Source organism: Lagopus leucura, unplaced genomic scaffold, assembly GCF_019238085.1.
Source record: "Lagopus leucura isolate 7727_CA_CO unplaced genomic scaffold, USGS_WTPT01 Super-Scaffold_810, whole genome shotgun sequence".
In the NCBI taxonomy this organism is placed as follows: Eukaryota; Metazoa; Chordata; class Aves; order Galliformes; family Phasianidae; genus Lagopus; species Lagopus leucura.
The window spans coordinates 2707702-2727664 of NW_024962261.1; the positions used below are offsets into that span (position 1 = coordinate 2707702).

The 19963-nt window shown below is 40.3% G+C and overlaps 1 protein-coding gene across 1 annotated transcript; it reads right to left on the reverse strand.

The window, feature by feature from the left end:
• Nucleotides 1-598: 598 nt before the first annotated feature.
• Nucleotides 599-17617, reverse strand: HAPLN1 (hyaluronan and proteoglycan link protein 1). The gene is made up of 4 exons (XM_042866111.1): nt 17608-17617; nt 17143-17517; nt 8286-8588; nt 599-1927 (listed from the first exon to the last, which is right to left on the reverse strand). Exons 1-4 carry the CDS (start codon nt 17615-17617, stop codon nt 1638-1640), a joined length of 978 nt encoding a protein of 325 aa, XP_042722045.1. The 3' UTR covers nt 599-1637.
• Between the last annotated feature and the right edge of the window lie 2346 nt (nt 17618-19963).

The window sequence follows — 19963 nt, forward strand, 5'->3', positions numbered from 1 at the left end:
TGGTCCTCTGATATCTTCAATGTCAGCAAGCATGGAATAGGAAAAGAGTTCTACATTCTTAAGTGGTAGAACCAACACTGGATAGAGAATGTCAAAATGCCTAAAAGATTACTCAAGACCAAGATGTTTTTATCAGTGGCCTCTGTTTTGTGGATATCCAGCTTGAGACGCCATTAGTGGAGTAAATTTTCAGAAAGCCTTGAGCACCTGCTTTGTGGAAATCTGGTTGCGTTAAGGTATCTGAAGATGAGCACCAAGAATTGCTGCATCCAAAATAAGTTTTCACTGGAAATTCAAGTTCCCTCAAATTGGCATTTAAGGAGGACTTAGTACTTAGGCACCGTGCACAGTGCAAGTTTGTCTCAGACACTGGCAGATATAGGTAAACATCTTCAGCCTAGACCACTACAGATTTAGAGGGAAGTATTTCAGTAATTCAGGGCTAGCAGTACTAATTTTTTTTTCATTGATAGTTTAAAAAGCAGATGTATATTTAGATACAGGTGAGATGTAAGGAAATAAAGTACTTCTTCTCTTCTAAACCTTAATAGCTGGTTTCAGATTTTATTTAATAATCTTCTTCTAAGACTTAATCATTTAATTTTTTTTTCCAATTTTTATTTCTTGTGATGTGTAAATAGCTAAGAAATATTAAATATTATAATATCTTTCATTAAGACAATAACATTTCAAAGGCTAATGTAAATTCAAGCTGCTAAAGTCTATAATTTTTCTGTCCAGCAGTTCATTTACACAACTGCCCTGAGTAGATGCTATATGCGGCTTAGCAAATGGCCCTAAGAGTTTTAAAATAACTCAGTAAAGCTACTCAAAGGTAATGCAATACTTCTCAGGCATCTTTAATTTGAGTTAAGAAGAAAGTAGGGTTTTCTCATAAAATTAACCCACCTGTTCAGTGATTTATACACATTCAAAACACAATTGAAACAGTCAGAAGTAATTGTGCTTGTAAATATGTATGGGATCACAAGACTCGTTTTCAGAAAGGCGGGGTTTTATGCTGCAAAATAAATCCTGTATTTCTGGACTGTTTTAACTGCTTTCATTAAACTGTATATTGTTCCCATGCAAAAACAGTGAAAACAGTCTTTTCTAATCTAGCTTGCTATTGGTTTTGTGTTGCCTTTTTTTTTTTTTTTTTTTGTTTTTTGTTTTTTGCAAAACCTCACTGATCCCTATAAACAAAAACATCTTATTTTAAAACTCCAGATACAATCAATTTGCAGTATATCTGAAACGGGTACAAATATGTAAAATTTGTGCTTTTAAAAGTTTCTGCTTTGAGTAGCCTTACATTCCATAATTGTGTCCTAGCAATTGTCAAGCTCTATTGCATGCCCCATTCACGAAACTTATATTTTGTTGGGATGACGTAGCTTAACGAATTTGGCTCTTCTTACCTAGAGCTTCCATTAAATTATATTAATTTTAAATATCTATGGAATGATACTTTTACAAAAATATTTTAACAAAAACAAATTAATGGGTTGGGTTTATGAAAATGACTCTACAGTAAGAAAGAAAGGTTTATCACAGTTTTGGTAACTTGCACGAGTTCATATCGAAATCTCTCACATGTTCTTAATGAATTTAAAACTGTTGCGCTCTAGGTATTTTCAGTTGTACGCTCTGAAACAGTAGACACCGTACAGCTTGTGTTTTTTGTCAGGAAAGCCTACAAAGCGGACTGCAGCCTCGTTGGGGCTGCAGCGTTTCCTGGGTCTGGAGATGGGGTAGCGGACACTGCCGTCTGCCAGCCAGCCGGCGTCGCAGCGGTCATAACCAAGGAGCTTCCAGGCAGCGAATATCTGCCCAACCTTGGCAATCTGAGCACCATCCTTCAGGCAGGCCTGCACGGCTTCGTCATAGGTCAGCTTGGTTGGGTGTATTAGGTAGTAAAAACGACCTGGAGAGAGAAGGAAGAAGAGCATATTATCAAGGGAGGTTTTGAGGAGAAATGAGGATGTTCTGCTGCAGAACTGGACAATTCAACATCTGATCATTTCAGAATGTGCAGCAAATTGTGTGCTGTGCTGTTGAACAGGTTATAATCCCTTGTGTTATGTATAATCCCTGTTGCAATGCATTTCATAGAATCACAGAATGATTTGGATTGGAAAGGGCCTTACAGCCCAACCAGTTCCAACTCTCTCCCATGGGCAGGGCTGCACCCCACCAGATCAGGTTAGAATAGGGCCCCATCCAACCTGGCCTTGAGAGCCTCCAGGGATGGGGCACCCACAGCTGTCTGAGCAGATGTGCCAGGGCCTCTGAGTAAAGGGTTTCCATCTAACATTCAGCCTTGCTTTCCTCCTCTGTCTGCAAATTTAAAATAGCAGGAAGAACGTAAGGGGGTGTAGCCTGGGGTTCAGAGTGGGCTGTTCTGAGACCAGCATCAGGTTCTATCTTCAATCCAGTAAAATGCCTAAGGAACCCAAGATCTAAGGTAGAGCAGATCTCGAACAGTAGCATCTTGTTGCTAGAGAAGGGAAATTAGTTAAACATCCAAAGCAGTGTAATCCTACAGCATGCTCTCCACATTAGATGAAAACCCTTTGTGAGTTTCCTTCTCAGAAGCATGGCGTTGCAAGACCTGTCCTTTGAAAGTATTTGGGTGGGAGCTGCTGGAGCTAGCACGTGCAGTTCTTCTTTCCAACAAGGCAGTGACCTTGTTTCTGATTAAGTATAAGCACAATTTAAAGTTCTTTGATTTTTTTTTTTTTCTTCCATGTAAGAAAGATGAGATATTGCACGGCTTCTCAGAAGCAGAGTTTGAACCCCTGGTAGATCAAAACCATGCCGGCTATAAGTCTTCATTAGCTGTTCCACAAGCATTCACAGCAGTTCTCCAGCTCTGTTTCTCTTTAGGCATCAAAGGGCATATCCGTAACGTACCACAGCACTGAACTGATAGAGCAGCTAAGCAAAATACGCCCGTCATAAGGTAATGAAAACACATACCAGCAAGTAGAGCTTGAAAACTCCTCTGTACCAATCCATAAGTAGCAATAACACTAATATTAATTTCACTTATCAAGATAGTATAACTTTATCACAAGCCTTTCACTCATTAAACTTATTTATCAGATTTCCAAGTAAGTTCACAACATTTTCAATCTTACTGCATTATGAAAGGGGCAAGCTGTCTGAAAAGAAAAATCTATTTATTCATGTGAGGCAAACACACTGCTTCTTAATTAAAAATGTACTCCAGCAAAACATCCATTTTCTTCCTCATAAATAACAGCAGTAAAACAGAACAGATTCTGCACAGATTACTTTCTTGGTGAAGGAAAAGCAGCAGGAAGGAGAACGAGTTATGTCTAAATCTCAGCAAAAAGCAGAGAGGCTTTTTGAAGCGAAGAAATGTCAGGTTGGGTGAAACTATAAAGATAATTGAATTAGCTATGTGTGAAGATTTGAAATTTTATACTATGATGGAAATCATTAAAAAAAAAAGGCACTTATATTGTGGAGAAGAACCTTTTAAACAATTTCACTGTTGTCAGAGGTAGTATCTACAGTATTTTCACCAGAGTAGAGTGGATAATTGACCCCTTGTAAAATGCATTGATTCCGTTGCAGCAAGTTGGCAGCATTTACAGGCTGTTACTGAAGAGAATGTTTATTAAGTGGAACTCTGTTCTTACTAGGCTTTTAAGAGGTTTCCCCAAAGCAAATAGGATTTCAGACTAGGAGAACAGGGATTTGGACTGATAGTATGTAAACTTCACCTAGCTTATTAGTTGCTCTTCAAACCATATGTCAGGGGAATGTAATTTCCTTGGGATTTGCAGTAAGGTCAGGCTTTTGACATATGACATCAATAATAAAAACTCCTACACTCTGCCCTTTCCCTAAATGGGAGAACTTTAACATCAAACCCCACGCGAGTGGAATGTGCACGCAGAATGTCCGATTAAAGGCTGTGAAAATACACTTGGTGCAGATTTACTGGTTTTCCCCTACCAACAGACTAGAAGTACTCCTAAAAAGCTCATTCTTAGTTCTCATTAATTCACGTGGAAGGAGGGAGAAGCGTTAATCCTCTGTCTGTAATTAATGTGTGTCAGTTAGGTCATTCCTATAGAGAATGAGTGTGCTTGGCTTGACTTTTCACTACAAATCAAGGGGCAGGAGTTTCTGCAAACCTAATAGAACCCCACTTATAACAGCTATTTTAAGGTTTTGCTTGTAATGGAACAGCTTAAAGAGCAAAATCTGAGCACTTGACTTAAATACCCACACCTTGTGACTGCCGGAGTGCGACAGATGCACTGCCAGTGGAGATTTGTTCCAACCTCAGCTCTAAGTTGCGTATTTCAAGGCAAAGTTTTGTAACTAAGCTGGGTGCAAAGGAAGTGGGACATCATCCTTAGTGGTACTGATAGGTGATACCACTCCACCAGATCTATTCTGTGTGAGAGCCAACACAGTGCCTGACAGGGAGGGCTGTAGCCCATGTGCTCAGGGAATCAAGTTGTTTCATCAAGTAGAGAGCACACCTCAGGCAATGACAGGCATTCTCAGCACGCAGCACAAGATGCTACTTATCATCAGCTCCACAGACTCAGTACAGTGTATCTCATAGCCACAGTAGCCAGCTGAGTGAGGCTGTTGCTCTTCAAAATGCATAAAAATTAGTGAGAATAGAGACTTTTCATTCCCTCAAAAATAGGATCATGAAAGGTATGTTGAAATCAATGTTCAACTCAGGAGCTGTATTTAAACTGCTACATTAAATATTTGGGTATGATTTTTGAAAATCCTCTTCCACTCCCCCCCAGAAGCCCTTGGCCAAGAAGCACCCACTTTTCAGAAAGGGCAAATCATTTTTCTTTGGGTAGCTTTATTTTCATTTTTAGAGAAATGGATGCATGTTCAAATATTCTCTTTATCAAATGAACAATCAGTGTGGATTATTTGGAAAAGATCTTCTACTGCTTTAAACGGTGGTGGTCACCTTAACATGTGCATTACTGAAATAAGCAGCTGCACTCAGACAAGATCCCTAAAATTTATTCTCTGTATTTTTAATTTTGTTAACATAAAATAATTTTATTCAATTTTGCTAGATGTGATAACAAATAGATTATGCAGTGCAGTTCAGTGTGTAAAGTACATAACAAAATGCACATTAATGAGCTGGAAGTGTGATACAGGCAGTATTTAGACCTCTTTTTTGTTCAGTTTTAGAATAACCCTCCTGGACACCTTCCTATGCAACTGGAGTCGGACTCAATGTTCTCTTCCAATCCCTACAACTCTGTGATTCTGTGATTTATCTTGCCTAACACTTCTCAGAGTCAGAGTTTTCCATTTATTCATTTATTTATTTATGGAGAGGCTCACTGCCTCCTTCAGAAAGCCCTTGAAATTAGGCAAAGAATAACCCTTCAGCTATATTACTGCCCCATGCCATGTGGGGTCTGTGGGACATGAATTTCTTCTGCAGTGTTTATACAAAAGAGGACCAAGTTACATCTTTCTTGCATAGCCTTGCTGTCTGATTTTTGAGCTCTGAATAGTAAGCATATTGGTGGAATTATGTTAATATTAGTTTTTGTGTACTTTTCTGTAATTCATTGCTATATATTCTTATAAACCAAGAAATTACTTGTACTACTCTTTTCAAAAAGCGTGCATTACCTCTTGGGATTTCTGGCTTTGCTTGCACAGCCACAGAAGACAAAAAGTTCCTCTATGAACCAACTGAAGGAAGGAGTTAGATGGGAAGAACAAAATGCTCAAGTAATGCACTTAAAGTACTCCAAGAAAAGACACTGGAGAGGGTAATTTTGTAAAGTAATGAGTACTGTATATTGTATTGTATAAGAACTTTGCTGAAACTACTTTCCTGTACAGTCAAGAGGAATGAGTACATAATTCTTTGCTAACAGAATGAAAGTACTTCTTGGTGTTCACCAAAGAGAGGTCCCATAGATCCTGAGTGAAAACACTGAAGCTGGATTGAAACTAACTGCATTAATGATTATGTTTCCATTTTTCAACTTAATATCTAAACAATTAAGGATCTTCATTCTCCAGGTTAAAACTAAGCCTCAACTACTTAACACTGAGCCTTTTTTTTCCATCTCACCTGACATCATGAGGTACTTAGGGATGTTTTTCTCTAGAAAGAACCCAAACTAAACTTCACGACCCCCAGTTACTCACAGCAACTCACACAACTGACACTCTTTGAGATGTGCTTTTTTTTCAAGCTAACATTGCATGCCTCCGATCCTGAGGCTACTGGTGTGTTTCCAGCTCCCTCACACAGTGCTGAAGGCTTCTCTGTTTTAGTGCATCAGGAGATTCCAGCTGTCACTGCCACTACTGGTGTCCTGACTTCATTTTCCTTGGCTGTTCCTGAACTGAGAGAATCAATATTGGGTGTTGCAGAAATAGCTCTTTGCCCAAAGCCACTATCTCTGGCAGTTGCAACCTAGTGGGAAACCATGTTATTATAAGATTTTTCCTTTTACAGTGAGAACACTAATGACATTGTTAAGTGCACATAAGCTGTCTGAGGTGTTAAGCTGCAAATAAGATGCTGGCATTTGGGGAGCATTTCTGGGATTATTGTGGTGTGCTTGGAATACAAATAGTGGAGAACAGAGAAGGGACACAGGAGAATGTGTCCAGATTTTTTGCTGATGCCTTGAGGGATGTATATGGAGGTGAGCTGAAGGGACCTGGGTAAAATGGTACTCCACCCTTCATATCACAGTGTTGCTGTATGGTTTTCTGTCCCGCATGTCATTTTAGCAGACTCGCCAAGCATGAGATCAATACCAATGCCTTGTCTTTCACTTCTCTGCCATCTCTATACCATATTCTCATCTTGCCTTATTCCTCTTTCTCTTTCTTTCTCTTGCAGTATCAGTGTACACACAGTATTTGTCAGCACTTCTTTTTTTTTTTTTCAGCTTTTTTTTTTCTTCTTTCCTTGAGAGATACTGTCCAGCTGCTTGTGTAGACAATGGTGGTCCTTAGTGACTAGTGAACTCAAGAGTTTATGCCATCAGCACTTTAAATAGTGCAGCTATCAATTTTAATTTTTCCTTTGTTTATTTTATTCCTCAGTGTTTTTTTTCTCCAGATTTAAATGAGCATATGATGAGCTCGTATAGGATTTTGCCTTGCTTAAATGGAACAAGAGAAAAATGAGCCAGCATTTCATGGAATTATGTAGCATGATAAAATCACACAAACATTTGTTTCTGACTGTGTCCCACCTAATTTTTTATATTATTAGTTTGAGAATTTGTTGGATTTTTTCTTTTTGAGAGGGTGGGACAGGCCTAGCATTAAAGCATATCATCTGAGAACAAGGCTTATGTTTATTTTTATGTATGCTACAGGGCAAAAATGCTTCGCTGAGGATAAGCAATCTGAGCATAAACAGAAAGGGCTGTGCTCCCTGGTCTGGTTGGGCTGAATGCCAAACACATGTGAATGCCAAACACAAGTGAACTATCCGTGAGCACGATGCTATGGAGGGCTGTAGGCTCCTTTTGCACTTCTTACTTGCAGTGCTCCTCTCATTCACAGCCATGCTTTGTAAATCCTTTCCAGCCATTAGATTAAATCATAAATGATAGTCTGAGATCAACAGATCAGCTCACTTCGTACCTAAGGTAAAATCTACTAACTGCTGAAATTTTGCAGCCACTGGAATAAGCTTTAGGGCAGACCAAGCTCAGAGTAAGAGGGAATGTCTCAGTTTTGACAGCATGCTAAGATTAGAAATCTGAATTATTTGTTATATAAGCTAGAAAAAACTTTGCTGATAAGGAAATATTTGTCATATTAGACTTGTTGTATGAGCTGGAGCTGCTTGAGGCAACAGCAGAGATGAAGTGACAATCACAATTTTATTTTGGTGACACTGATGTTGTAAAACATTGTAATTATAATTGAAATCAATGGGAAATGTCAACTAAAGAAATTGCTAATTTATTCACCATTTTAACTAACATAAAAATTAAAAAGGCATGTTTAGTGGGGTGAAATTGGAGATATAAGGAAGCGCTACTAACATTAGCTCCAAGTTCTGAAAATAATCTGCATGAACACATGGCACAGCCACCATTACTATGGTTACATGTCTTTTTAAATCCATCAGTAACATTTCCCAAAGCTAACATAAACTTTGGCCAGCCAAGTGCCATCTGCTACCCTCTGGTGCCGTTGGCATCTCTTTCTTTTCAAAGCATGAAAAAAGCCCCTTGCAAGGTAGAAGCAAACCGGGTTCTTACCATTGAAGTTAGAAGTAAAACAGAAAACATCGTATCGGCTCTTCTCTTTATCCCAGAAGCCATAGTTTCGGACACCAGGCACCGTATTCTTCCCCCCGCAGGGCTCCCTGGGCTTGGTGATGGGGTACTGCACCGAGCCATCGCTGAGCCAGCCAGCATTGCACCAGTCCAGCCCTGACCTCCAGGCCTCGTAGAGCTGGTCGAAGGAGGCAATGATGGAGTCCTGGTCCAGGCAGGCTTGTTGAGCCTCGTGGAAGTTTAGGTTGTAACGACCCAGACGTGGAGAATAGGGGAATACAACACCTGAAATGGCAGAAAGAGGTAAGCTGGGGTGTTACCAACACTAGAAGAGGTTTTGAGTCTCCAATTCTGAAAGAACAGAAGGAGAAGTAGCATTTACAGTTGTCAGAAGGAGACTCCGTGATGTCTTAGAATCATAAAATCACAGAATCATTAAGGTTGGAAAAGACCTCTAAGATCATCTAGGCCAACTGTCTACCTACCAACAACACTGCCCACTAAAACCATGCCCCTAAGTACTACATCTGCCCTTCCCTTAAAAGTTCCATGAAATCTTGTGTGGTTTTAGGAAGATGTTTTATAATACACCCCAGCTGCTTCTGGCAGTTTCTCACCACTCAGGAAGGAAAAGCTCCTCGTGGAGAGCAACAGGGAACAGGATTTCTCTAGTACCAGACAGATGTCCTCAATGAAAGCTGATGAGCCTTGCCACTCATCAGTGGTCAGCAGCTGCAGAAAGGTAGGGTGGAGAGACCTTGGAACAGGGAATATCCAAGTGGAGACAGTAAATAGGAAACAACTCCTGAGCTGTTTCAGCAGCAACATTCATAGTCATCACCTTTATTTCACAGGTCTTTCCACTGTACATTTGTTTGTTTCACAAACTCTCACTCCGAGAGTGAAAGGGCACAGGAACAGGCTGCCTAGAGTGGTTTTGGAGTCTCCTTCTCTGGTGACACTCAAGACCCACCTGGACCCTTTCCTGTGTGACTGGCTACAGAGAGCTTGCTTTAGTAGGGGCCTGGACTCGGTGATCTCCAGAGGTCCCTTCCAACCCTTACAAGTCTGAGATTCTGTGAAAAAGATCTGTTGTTAAAAATTGCATTTCAAAACATAGAAGATGTTGAATAAAATGCTGAAGAACCACCTCCTCATGTGGCTCTGATAAAAGACTGTACAAAGAGAGAGACATAAAAGTTTGGATCAGTCCACTGTAACTTTGGCAGGGTTTAGAAACTTAACTCAGACCTAAATTTTATGGTTGGCTTCAGCCCAATCTTCATAATAAGCTGAAATAAAACGGCATCCAAGAAGATCTAGCTCAGAGAGTTTATTATCAAACATCTCTGCAGAACTTGTTGCTGTGGGATGCTGAGAGGCTGAAGACAAGATAGCACACTATGGAATGGGCAAAAAACTTTAAGCCAGTACAGACATCCATCTTTATTTTCTCCCTGCTGATGAATTCTCCCTTTAAGAAATTCCTTGTCTCCAGGGCAATGTACAGAGCATAGGATACTGAAATTGTATTACAGTCACGCAAGACAGCATGCAATGAAGTTATTCTTCTTCTTGAGGAGTCAGTCCACTTTGGTGTCTATTCCATTGGTATCTTAACATTTCCTTTCTTTTCCTCCTCTCCCTCACTCATTTATCATCCAAGTACTGTTATTTTTGTTAAATAAAATCTTTGTTATTACTAAATCTCAGTGACTTGATCCAAGAAAATAAAGCATACAAACGTAAACATAGCAAGGGAATAATAAACACGATTTTGTTCTCCCTCAGCAATTAACCAGAGATTCTGCTGACCTTCTTCCCTTTTGTAAATTCTTTCTTAGAGGGTTTTTCAGTTATTAGTTGTCCTGAACTATAAGGCATGAATGAAATGTAACACATCGTGTGCTGCTAGCTATAACTTAACAAACATAAAGCTGTAGCTATTTCATTATTTTCTGGTCTGGAGAACATAAGAAACTGAAGAGCTGTACTTAAATTATTTTAAAGACTGAGAAACAATTCAACAGAAACCGCTCAAACAGATTTGATCCCTTAAGGTTTCCAAAATCACTTTTTTTAGATCATTAAATAAATATGTTAATTTGTTATCAATGTACTTGAGTTTGAAAGTTTGAGACATAATGTTTTAATAACAAAAATACGCAGAAAATTGTAATATTAGCTTTGAGCTACATTCGGGTAGACTGCATAGAAGCTGATTTCTGTTTGAGTTCATCTGAAGTACACGTCTGCAACTGATTAACACTAATTTCACCCTGCAGATGGGGGTGGCCATTGGTGATTTTGTATAGCAAAACTGGGTATGTGTTTTGTGTAGCTTTGCGTTATCTTGCATTTTTGCTTGTATTATTCTTTCCCCTTCAGTTTCCTATCAAACATAACACTGAATTCATAGTTAGTCTTGCTATTTGCCTTTCTTCTGGTACAAGTTAGCAGTTCTGAACTTCAGTTAGTTGTACAGCATCTTCTTTGGTCTTGGATCTTACAGCCCATCAAAAGATAATCCATCCCATCTGTTCCCGAATGGACAAAAGCTGTCTGGAGGCTTGACTCTGTTCCCAAACTAAAGACTGACTCAAAACTCCTGACTCCAAAGCTGTGTTTTGCCACCAGACAAAACACATATTTCCAAATGTTAACAAAGTGAGTTTAGGAAATGGAGGAAGAGAACACAGGCTCAAATGGCCAGAAATTAATAATGTGGTTTGGGTTTTTTTTTTGGTCACATGAAGGCTCCAGAATGTCTTCCACAGGGAAAGAATGGTCTTCCTCTTCCAAAGACTGGCTGTAGCCTTTTATGTCTGAATTTCACTCCAGCTGAGTGTGAACAAAAGTTGTTAATCCCTCCATGTTTTCTGTAGCATGTCTTGCTGGCAGGCTTTACAGCAACAGCACCCATGTGCAATCAGGCGCTCGTAGCAATCTACCAAAAAATCAGGCAGAGGATTGATGGGAGCCTTTTCAAAACCCAGAGAATAGCAGTACCCTCTCTCTGTTGCTGGAAGACTGAACTGAAGAGCCTTAGCTTGATCTTGGTGGTCCGGCTCCTTGCCCCAAGGAAGCTGCTGAGACACTAGTGGAGTCTGAGTGAGGAATATTAACCTACAGCATAGACTCCCAAACATGCAGTTCTCTGAAACTGGGCTTGTCCCCAGGGAAGGACAACCTGATGCTCAGGAAGAAACTGAGAAACACTGGTTCACTGGAGAGTAAATCTATCAGTAAAAGTCTTGCTGTATGCACCTGCAGCTATGCAGTCATTGTCCTAAAAATAATGGAAACCAGGATTTGTATCAAAACAGAAGATGTGGAAGTATAACATATAAAAAAGAATCCAAGAAAAGGGAGAGTGGGAGACAAGTGAAACTGTCTTGGAAGGCATCATCATAAGTGGTTTTTGTGGAACTGTTTTTGAATTTATTTATTTATTTATTTATTTTTGAGAGAGAGAGAGAATTTACATCTGGCTTATGAGAATCAAACGTTCCGCTAATGAAAATAAGTGGAGAATAATCAGAGAAGCAGAGCTCAGTTCTGATCTCTTAAGGATTGGACAAGACATAATGCATGTATGTCCTTACATGCAAGAAATCCCTAATGCTGAATACAAGTACTTTGCAGTTAATTAGTCACTGTGGGTACAGTCACAATCCAAGGAGCTGTAATAGTGATCCAAGACAACAAGATGAGTAAATAAATCCAGAAAGCTCAATTCCTGTAACAATTTAAACTAGCACTGTAAGCAATGAGCAATTTTAAGAGCATTTACAGATAATCTCTGTTAACACATATGGAAAAAAATAGGACTTTTTTAGCCAGAGTAAAGAAATTGGCTTCCTTGAGTTCTAGCCTAGACAGAAAAGCAATTTTTCTTGTAGCCAGTGTAAACACTAGTTAAAGTAGGTTTGCTATATGCTGTACTGCAGGATACAGTTTTACATTGGCAGGTTCATACACTTGAAGGAAAAATTTTCCATGTTGGATTTCTAAGATTCTGTGATTAGTAAGAGGCAAGTCTCTGATTTTCCTTCAGATTCCACCTCCATTTTTCCGCTTGTCTGATTACTCAGCACAAGTTTCATGGGTGAGCTTCCAGGTAGCATCTTGCACCTGAATCTGGGGACATCCATCCACAGTGCCCCATAACCAACCTGTCACTGTGACTGCTTGTTTCTAACTGATACAGGCATCCAGAGTAGACTTGCCTGGGCCCAAGGGCAGACAATTCCCTTATGCTCCCACAGTTTTTATCAAAATTTGAAGACTTGTTTTTCTCTGTTCTCCTAGGACTAATCAGTCCCAAGTCTTTAAGCATCTTCTTTTGAAGTCATTGTTTCCAGATAAATTTTTGTTTCTCTATTTTTTACTTTACTGTATCCTTGAAATGCCATTTTTCACGATGGCAGTACAAGTCTGTTTGTAAGGAGCTGTTACCCTGACACAGAAGGAATTACATTGGATCAACATGATTACTCTTGCAAAACTGCTGCTATTACAAAAAATCTTGTTGTCTTCTAAGTGCTCATAAATAGCATGCTTTATATGATCAGTTTTACAATAGACAGATCAACAAATTGTCATGCAAAGGATATTTTAAATACCTTTCGGTGTATGAGTGTAACAGCAGCATGTAGAAGAAATAGGAAAGATATCATTAAACTAAATCTAATTAGAAAATAAGGCTGGATTAGAAATGATTACTGTGACAATTTGGAAGAACTTATTTATTTGGACCTTTCAGATTTATTTGTTGTGTTTTTGAACTATAAGGTCAGTTTTTGAAAAAGAAACTCGATCTTTTTCTCACTCTATCTTGGAAGCTGATGAACCTCCAAGCAAGGTCACAAAACCTTGTTTTGGGGTTTGTGTGGAGCCATGTAAGGATTGCCTCCAACTGAGAAGCACAGTCTACAGATACTTTCAATAGCTTTATCTAAATTTACATATTTCTGGTTTGCAGAATGTAGAAAATACTTATTTTATAGATTGTACTGTAAGAATGCCTTTGGCAGCCTAGCATTGTTCCACTTCCTGTCACTTGGCCCATGAATCTCACTGCCATGAAGAAACAGTGCACATAAACCATGCAGGAGCAGTGTAAGCCACAGGCACTGCTGGAGGCTTCCCCTGCCTGGAAAACTGAAGCAGATAAACCTGGCACAGGGAGACTCACTGCAGTGCATCGTGCTTGTCAGATAGGAAAACAGTAAAGCACAAACATAAAATGTCATGCAGAAGAGTAAAATGACAACATAAGGAAAATTTAACGTAAGTTGAGAATTCTTTCTTTGCTTGTGATTCAGGCAACTGTACCTATCTACCACAGGGGACCTTTTAATATGTTAAGCTTTTGACTCTTGTGACATCTGTAAAAGAATGTGAAGTTAATAATCCTTATTTTAAATGCAGTAACATGGCATGCCCAGTTCAGTGAGGAAATGGCTTTGGTGACAAGCTCATTATAAAATATATCCCCCACCATCTACAGTTTCTGCCACTTCTTCCAGCCACTGTGCCCAGCCCAACAGTTCCATACTTAGTTTCTGCATTTAAGGATAAATGTGAGATGATAATGATGAGAAGGCTGAACAGTTTTGGAAAGACGGAAAGATGGAAAGAAGAAATGAAAGGAAGGGAGGGAGGAAGAAAGAAAGGAAGTGAGTAGGAAGGGAGGGGGGGAGGGAAGGGAATGGAAGGAAGGAAGGAAGGAGGGAAGGAAGAAAGAAAGAAAGAAGGAAGGAAGGAAGGAAGAAAGGAAGGAAGGAAGGAATTGGCACAGTTCTTCACTTTATAGTAGCAAAAAGAATATGCAAGAAATGTGTAAGATACTTAACTGAGCCTAATTCTGCCTTCAAAAAATAATAATAAAAAAATAGCCAGTTACTATGCATAGCATATTTAATCACAGTACTAGAAGGCTTTTAAATTTAACAAGAATATAACACTACCACTTTCAGGGAGGATAAAAGGTCCACTGAGGTAGTGGTCAACTATTTTCATATTGATAAATTAATATGATTTTGCTCAGGCAAATCTATGCCATTTGTACAGTGATCTCACACTGAAGTGATCAGTTGGTTTGTACTGCTAGCAGGCATTCCTGGGTATAAATGGTTTTGTCTTGCTGCCAGTCAACATCCTTAGGGCCACCATCTCAGGATATCATGCTACTGATGCAAATCCTTCCTACTGTGAGATAAACCTTATTACACGTAGCAGATGCAGAATGTTAGTGTGGAGTAGCATTTTTACTTTTGTCCAAAGAGAATGATTTTTTAAACTCATCCTGATCTGCACTGCACAAATGCATGAAACAGCAATAAAAGTGAGCACTGAATGAAGTGATCATTCTCATATGGATGAGATGACAGGATGAGTGCAGGGGCATAGAAAGAGATGAATACACTCCATCCACTACTTATGTCTGCGTGTCCACTGTAAATGTAAGTGCACTTTAGTAGTTATGATTGTAGAGTGAATCTTCAGTGAAACTTGGACCCAGAATCACTGAATTTAGTTACCCTAGTTGAAACAAAGTTGTTTTATTCTAAACCAACACACTCAATAGTCTTATCTCACTTCTTGAAAGGTTAGCTTTTACCATGGGATTTCACAAATGATTTTCCAACTCCCTGGGAGACTTCACTCTCTAATGTTAGATATGAGCAGCTTGACACCCTTGACTGACAAAGTCATTAAAACAAAACACTGTTCCATATGTTAAAATGCGTAAACTTTCCTTTGATCAGAGAATGGAGCAGTCTTGTTGAAGACATATTATACTTAATTCCTCTCCTATCCAATGAATTTCTTTATTTTGAATTCAAAGAAAGGGAAACAGGAAGGAGTGGTGGTGTTGGAGAAGATGGATTGGAGTTGGCATAATTAGAAGGCAGACACTGCTTAGAGAAACAGCAGCAGGCTGAAGGTGTCTGTAGAAGGTAGAACCTAGATCTTCTGTACAGTAAGCTGGTGCTCTATCACTAATTAGGCAAGGTAGAAAAGAAAGATCTCTTTTCTGCAGTGATATTTAACAGATATGTTTCTCCAGTGCATACTGCTAACTCACTTCTGGGTGTTGTCCTTGGAGCAGCAACATTCAGGATTGTTGTGCAATGCTCAAGCTCTGTTAAGGAAGTGTAGATGTCTACCTGAGCAACCTCACATTGGTTGCTAGTCCATCTGTGCTTTTAGTCCTCAGTTCTAGGCACTGTCAAAAACTATGTAACTACTGCACATGGTTAACAAAAAACATTTCTCATTGTCTTCTTATTCTAATATCAGTTCAATATTGCCTTCCAAATACTAGTCTCTGCACGTGCGCAACGATTTGTACCAAGCTCCAGGCAAAGTTTCTCTCTGTTGCTGCAGCTGTTAGTCATCTCCCCTTTCCCGAACTCTCCTGTCGCAGCTGCAAGTGTTTGTCCTGGGATCTTGTTGCTTCTAAAAGCAGGAAACTAATGAACATTTACTTCAAAGGCACAATGCTAGTGGTACCAGAAGGGTACATGGTCCAGATAAGCAGCATGATGAAGATTTTATGCTGGCTCTGAACATTTTACACTAGAAATACTGTCTTAACATCATGAAATTCTGGGAAATATCAGTATTAGGGATCCAGTGGTACAGTTACTTATCTGGACAAGCTCTAAGCCTTGCAGAGGCATGTATTTAGGACATATGGAGCCTGTCAGAAGAATTTTATCACATGCCATTTTGCAGGATTGTTGAGCAGTGCTACATCCCACCTTGCAACCCAGGAACGAACTCCAGGACAGCCTGCAGAATATCATAAGGGGAGCTGAGGCATGCGAAGGTCAGACAGGTGCTGCCTGTGTCTGATCTCCATTACGTGGCAAAGTCACCAGCTGCATTTGCAGTTTTATTATGAGGTGACTTTTTCTTTTTTTTTTCAATTTTTCTTCTTCTTTCCCTTCTTCCCCCCCACCCCCCCCACCCCCCCACTAACAAGATTATGTGGCTTCTGGAAAGTTCCTCCTGAAACACACTTGCTGGCAGGTATAAATGTAAAGGGGCAGAGAGATATCTTCATGGAATTCTTTGTTTATAGATGAGAATAATAGAGGGCTTTGGGGAAAAGGCCAGATGCTGATTTACATGCATCAAATCTCATAAAATTAATCTAAATTTCATAAAAGATTAATATTTTGTTCTTTTTAAGTCCATTTCAATAATTTTACTAATGCTTTCTACCATACTGTTTACAAAAAATTGCTGAAGGAAATGACTACCAGAGCGCACGAGTAGGAGTTGTCTTGGCAGGCAATATAGAGATTTACTTTATGTAATTATAAGGCTTGAAATAAACAAAGCTATTGTCTCTGTAAAATTACTTGGAGATTTTCCCTGTTTGTAGGAAGATTTTTATCTTCTTGATAATCTAAAACATCCCAAAGTTCTGCAAAATGGCTTTTAGGAGAATGCTTAATATAATTTTGATTAAGTCTACTGCAAAAACACACAGCAATTTTTGTAAAATGAAGGGACCAAATTAAAAACATATGGAGTCTTTCATACTGTGTTTGGTCATTCTTTTTTGGCTCCCTTTGCAATGGGGCTCACTGGGAGCAGACTATGCCGTGGGCTAGTGTAAGTTATGAAAGTCCTAATGTTCTTCTAATTTATGATAGCTGCTAGAGGCTCTCAGGCCAAGATCCCCACGGTGCTATGAATCCCACTTCTCAGTTGGCTGCTATCACTGTTATCTCACAGTACCAGCAGTATGAGGAGGAAAACCAGGTATCCCTTAACACTGCGCAAACCTAATTTTAAGTATGATTCAGGTGTTACCTACCTTCCAAATTCAGAGCTACCACTGCTGTGTCATCCTCTAATCCTTCAATCACTTCGCACTTGTATCTCCCATAATCCTCCAGCATTATATTTGTGATTATAAGAGAGGCATCGTTCTCACTGCTTTCCCTCAGAAACACTCTGCCCTGATACTTCCCGTAGCTCTTTCTGTGGTGTCCCATTGCGACAAAGACGTCCACTTCTTTGAGGTAATCTGAGGTGAGTTTGGTCCACTTGACCCGGATTTTGTGGGTTCCTGAGCCAGCCGTTGATGTGTGTTCATGGTAGAATTTACAAGGCAGTGTGACGTTGCCGCCCCTCTGAGAGAAGACCTTAGCTTGTTCTGCTACTACAAGTAGGCGAGGTCCATTTTCTTCTAAAATTCAAGGAGAAAAACAAAAAGGAGAATTAGTCTGCGCTCCACCTTTTACAGAATGGATATGAACAGTGCTTTAACAAACATTACCTATAAGCATGTGGGATCAGTTCCTTGCAACCATTTGTACCTATGCAGCAAGGCATATGAACTAGTTATATACACATATTATATACTGTTGGGTTTGTATGGCTTCTGTATGAATGCCATCATCCATAAATGGCTCCTTGCAGGCATCCTGTATTTGCTTGTGGGTTGTTCCAGAGCTGTCCCTTCTTCCACAATTCAGTTTTTCAGTGCAGGATGCAGCATGCTAAGACCCTCATGATATAGCATCCAGCAAAGCATTCTCATGGAATAGGAACACTGTTCTGGTGTCAAACAGCATTTTTTATATTGACCTGAAAACTGCCCACGTAATTCTAAAATGGCCCATTTTCCAGGTGCATTTTATTCTATACTTTGAGTACCTCTTCTGACATACTTCCACAAATGTCAGGATGTACATTTTATCTTCAAATCAGTAAAATCTTTTCCTTTTCTGCCATCTTTCCCAATAATTTCAATCTCATTCCCCACCTCTTTTTCCAATATCCTTCTAATTATCACTATTTCATCTTTTATGTTTTGGTCTGACCTCCCACACTGACCCACATCTAGCTGGCAGGCTATCTTACTTGTCACTCTTTTCCCAGATTCCCTGCTCTCTTTTCTCTCTGTAGGTCACTGCTGCTGATGCTACTCTGTGCAGTCATTATACTTAGGACAGTCATCCAGAACAGGCTCACTTCCAACCATATTTGTTCGGGTCTTCTTTGATAGACTGTGCTGCCTTGGGAAAGCCTTGAAATGCCTAAGTTTGATGATGACAGACTGCTCAACTACCCACGTGCTCAAATATTATTCCCTTCTTTCAGTAACTGTTCTCCTCTGATTAAGCAAGCTCAGTGCTTCTGTAGATATTGCTGTCCTCTATCACCAAAGCCATCAGCTGAAACTGGCAGTGAATCAGTAGTACACACTTGCTGGAAAAGAATTACCAGCCTCACTGCTTGCACCTTATTACAAAGAAAAATACTGCAATTTGCTGTGTCTCTAAAACAGGTCAGTGAGATAGCGTAGGAGTGGGATTTCCGGCTCTATGGGACAATCGCCTTCCTGCTCCCATTGACAACGCTACTTCTGATACAAGCCAGGATGCCACTGGCCCTCTTGGCCACCTGGACACACTGCTGGTTCATGTTTAGCCAGCTGTCAACTAATATCCCAGATCCTTTCCTACCACAGAACCTTCCAGTCACTCTGCACCAAGCTTGTAGCATTGCACTGGGTTGTTGTGACCAAAGGGCAGGCCCTGGTACTTGCTCTTGTTGAAACTCACACAACTAACCTCAGCCCAGCTATCCAGCTTATTTAGATCTCTCAGTAGGGACTTTCTTTCATCAGGCAGATCAATACTTCATCTCAGCTTGGCGTCATCTGCAAATACACTGAGAGTGCACTCTGTCCCCTCGTCTGGATCATTAATGAAGATATAAAACAACACTGGTCCCAGTACTGACCTCTAAGAAGCACCACTAGACTAGATATGCTCTGTCAAGAGCATCACTATTAGCTGCATGGGACAAACCAGCCAGAGTGCCTACAGACAGAGCAAACTTGACTGCTGCCAACTGGGTTAATAAGACAGGAGACCCTCCTGATGAAAACCACTGTTGTAGGGTCTCACACCATTCTATACACATGGCAATCTTGCTGGTGTGAACAGGGCATGGGGTGCTCTGGCAAGCAGAGCAGTGCATCTGAGGAGAGAGGTGACCTTAGGCAGGGCATGACAGGAAGTGTTGCCAGCCCTGTTTTCATAGGAAGAGGAGAAGGAAGGATGGAAATGCAGCCAGAATAGCTCCTCTGTTGCCTTCCCTGTTTCCATTAGGGACAAAGAAGTCCCACATATGTCTGTCTACCTTGGGAGGGGAAATGTTATGTTTTTGGGTGGTTATTGCTGAGAAATCTGAATCAGAGCTCAGCAATGTTGTGACTTTAATACTGAAATAGGCAAGCTAATAAATATTAGCAGAAAGGACAGGATTGGAGGGAGAGTCTCACTCTGGCTGTTAGCGCTCAAGCTTTCTAGCAACAGCTCAGTCATGCCAGCAAGGCTGGAGGATTGCCCAGAGCACTGTCACCTCTGTCAGCATCCCAGCTGACCCATGTCCCTCCTAGCTGCTGCCCATGGCTCTTGGCTCAGCTGGTGCCAGAGTCTAGGTGCCAGGAAGTGCTGGGAACAGGAAGGGGAGCACAGCTTCTCTCAGCCTATGTCCTGAGGCACCATAATGCAGTGAGCAGCTATCCGTGATGAGACAGAGACCTGATGCTGGGAGGTGGGTAAGCACTGTGCTCAGCATGTCAGGGATATGTGAGAATCCAGCACACTGCTAGCAAAAAA

Coding starts and splice junctions, on each gene's coding strand:
- HAPLN1 (XM_042866111.1), bottom strand. Junction 8,589..17,142: donor GGTAGCTCTGAATTTGGAAG/GTAGGTAACACC, acceptor CTGCCATTTCAG/GTGTTGTATTCCCCTATTCT. Junction 1,928..8,285: donor TTTTACTTCTAACTTCAATG/GTAAGAACCCGG, acceptor TTCTCTCTCCAG/GTCGTTTTTACTACCTAATA.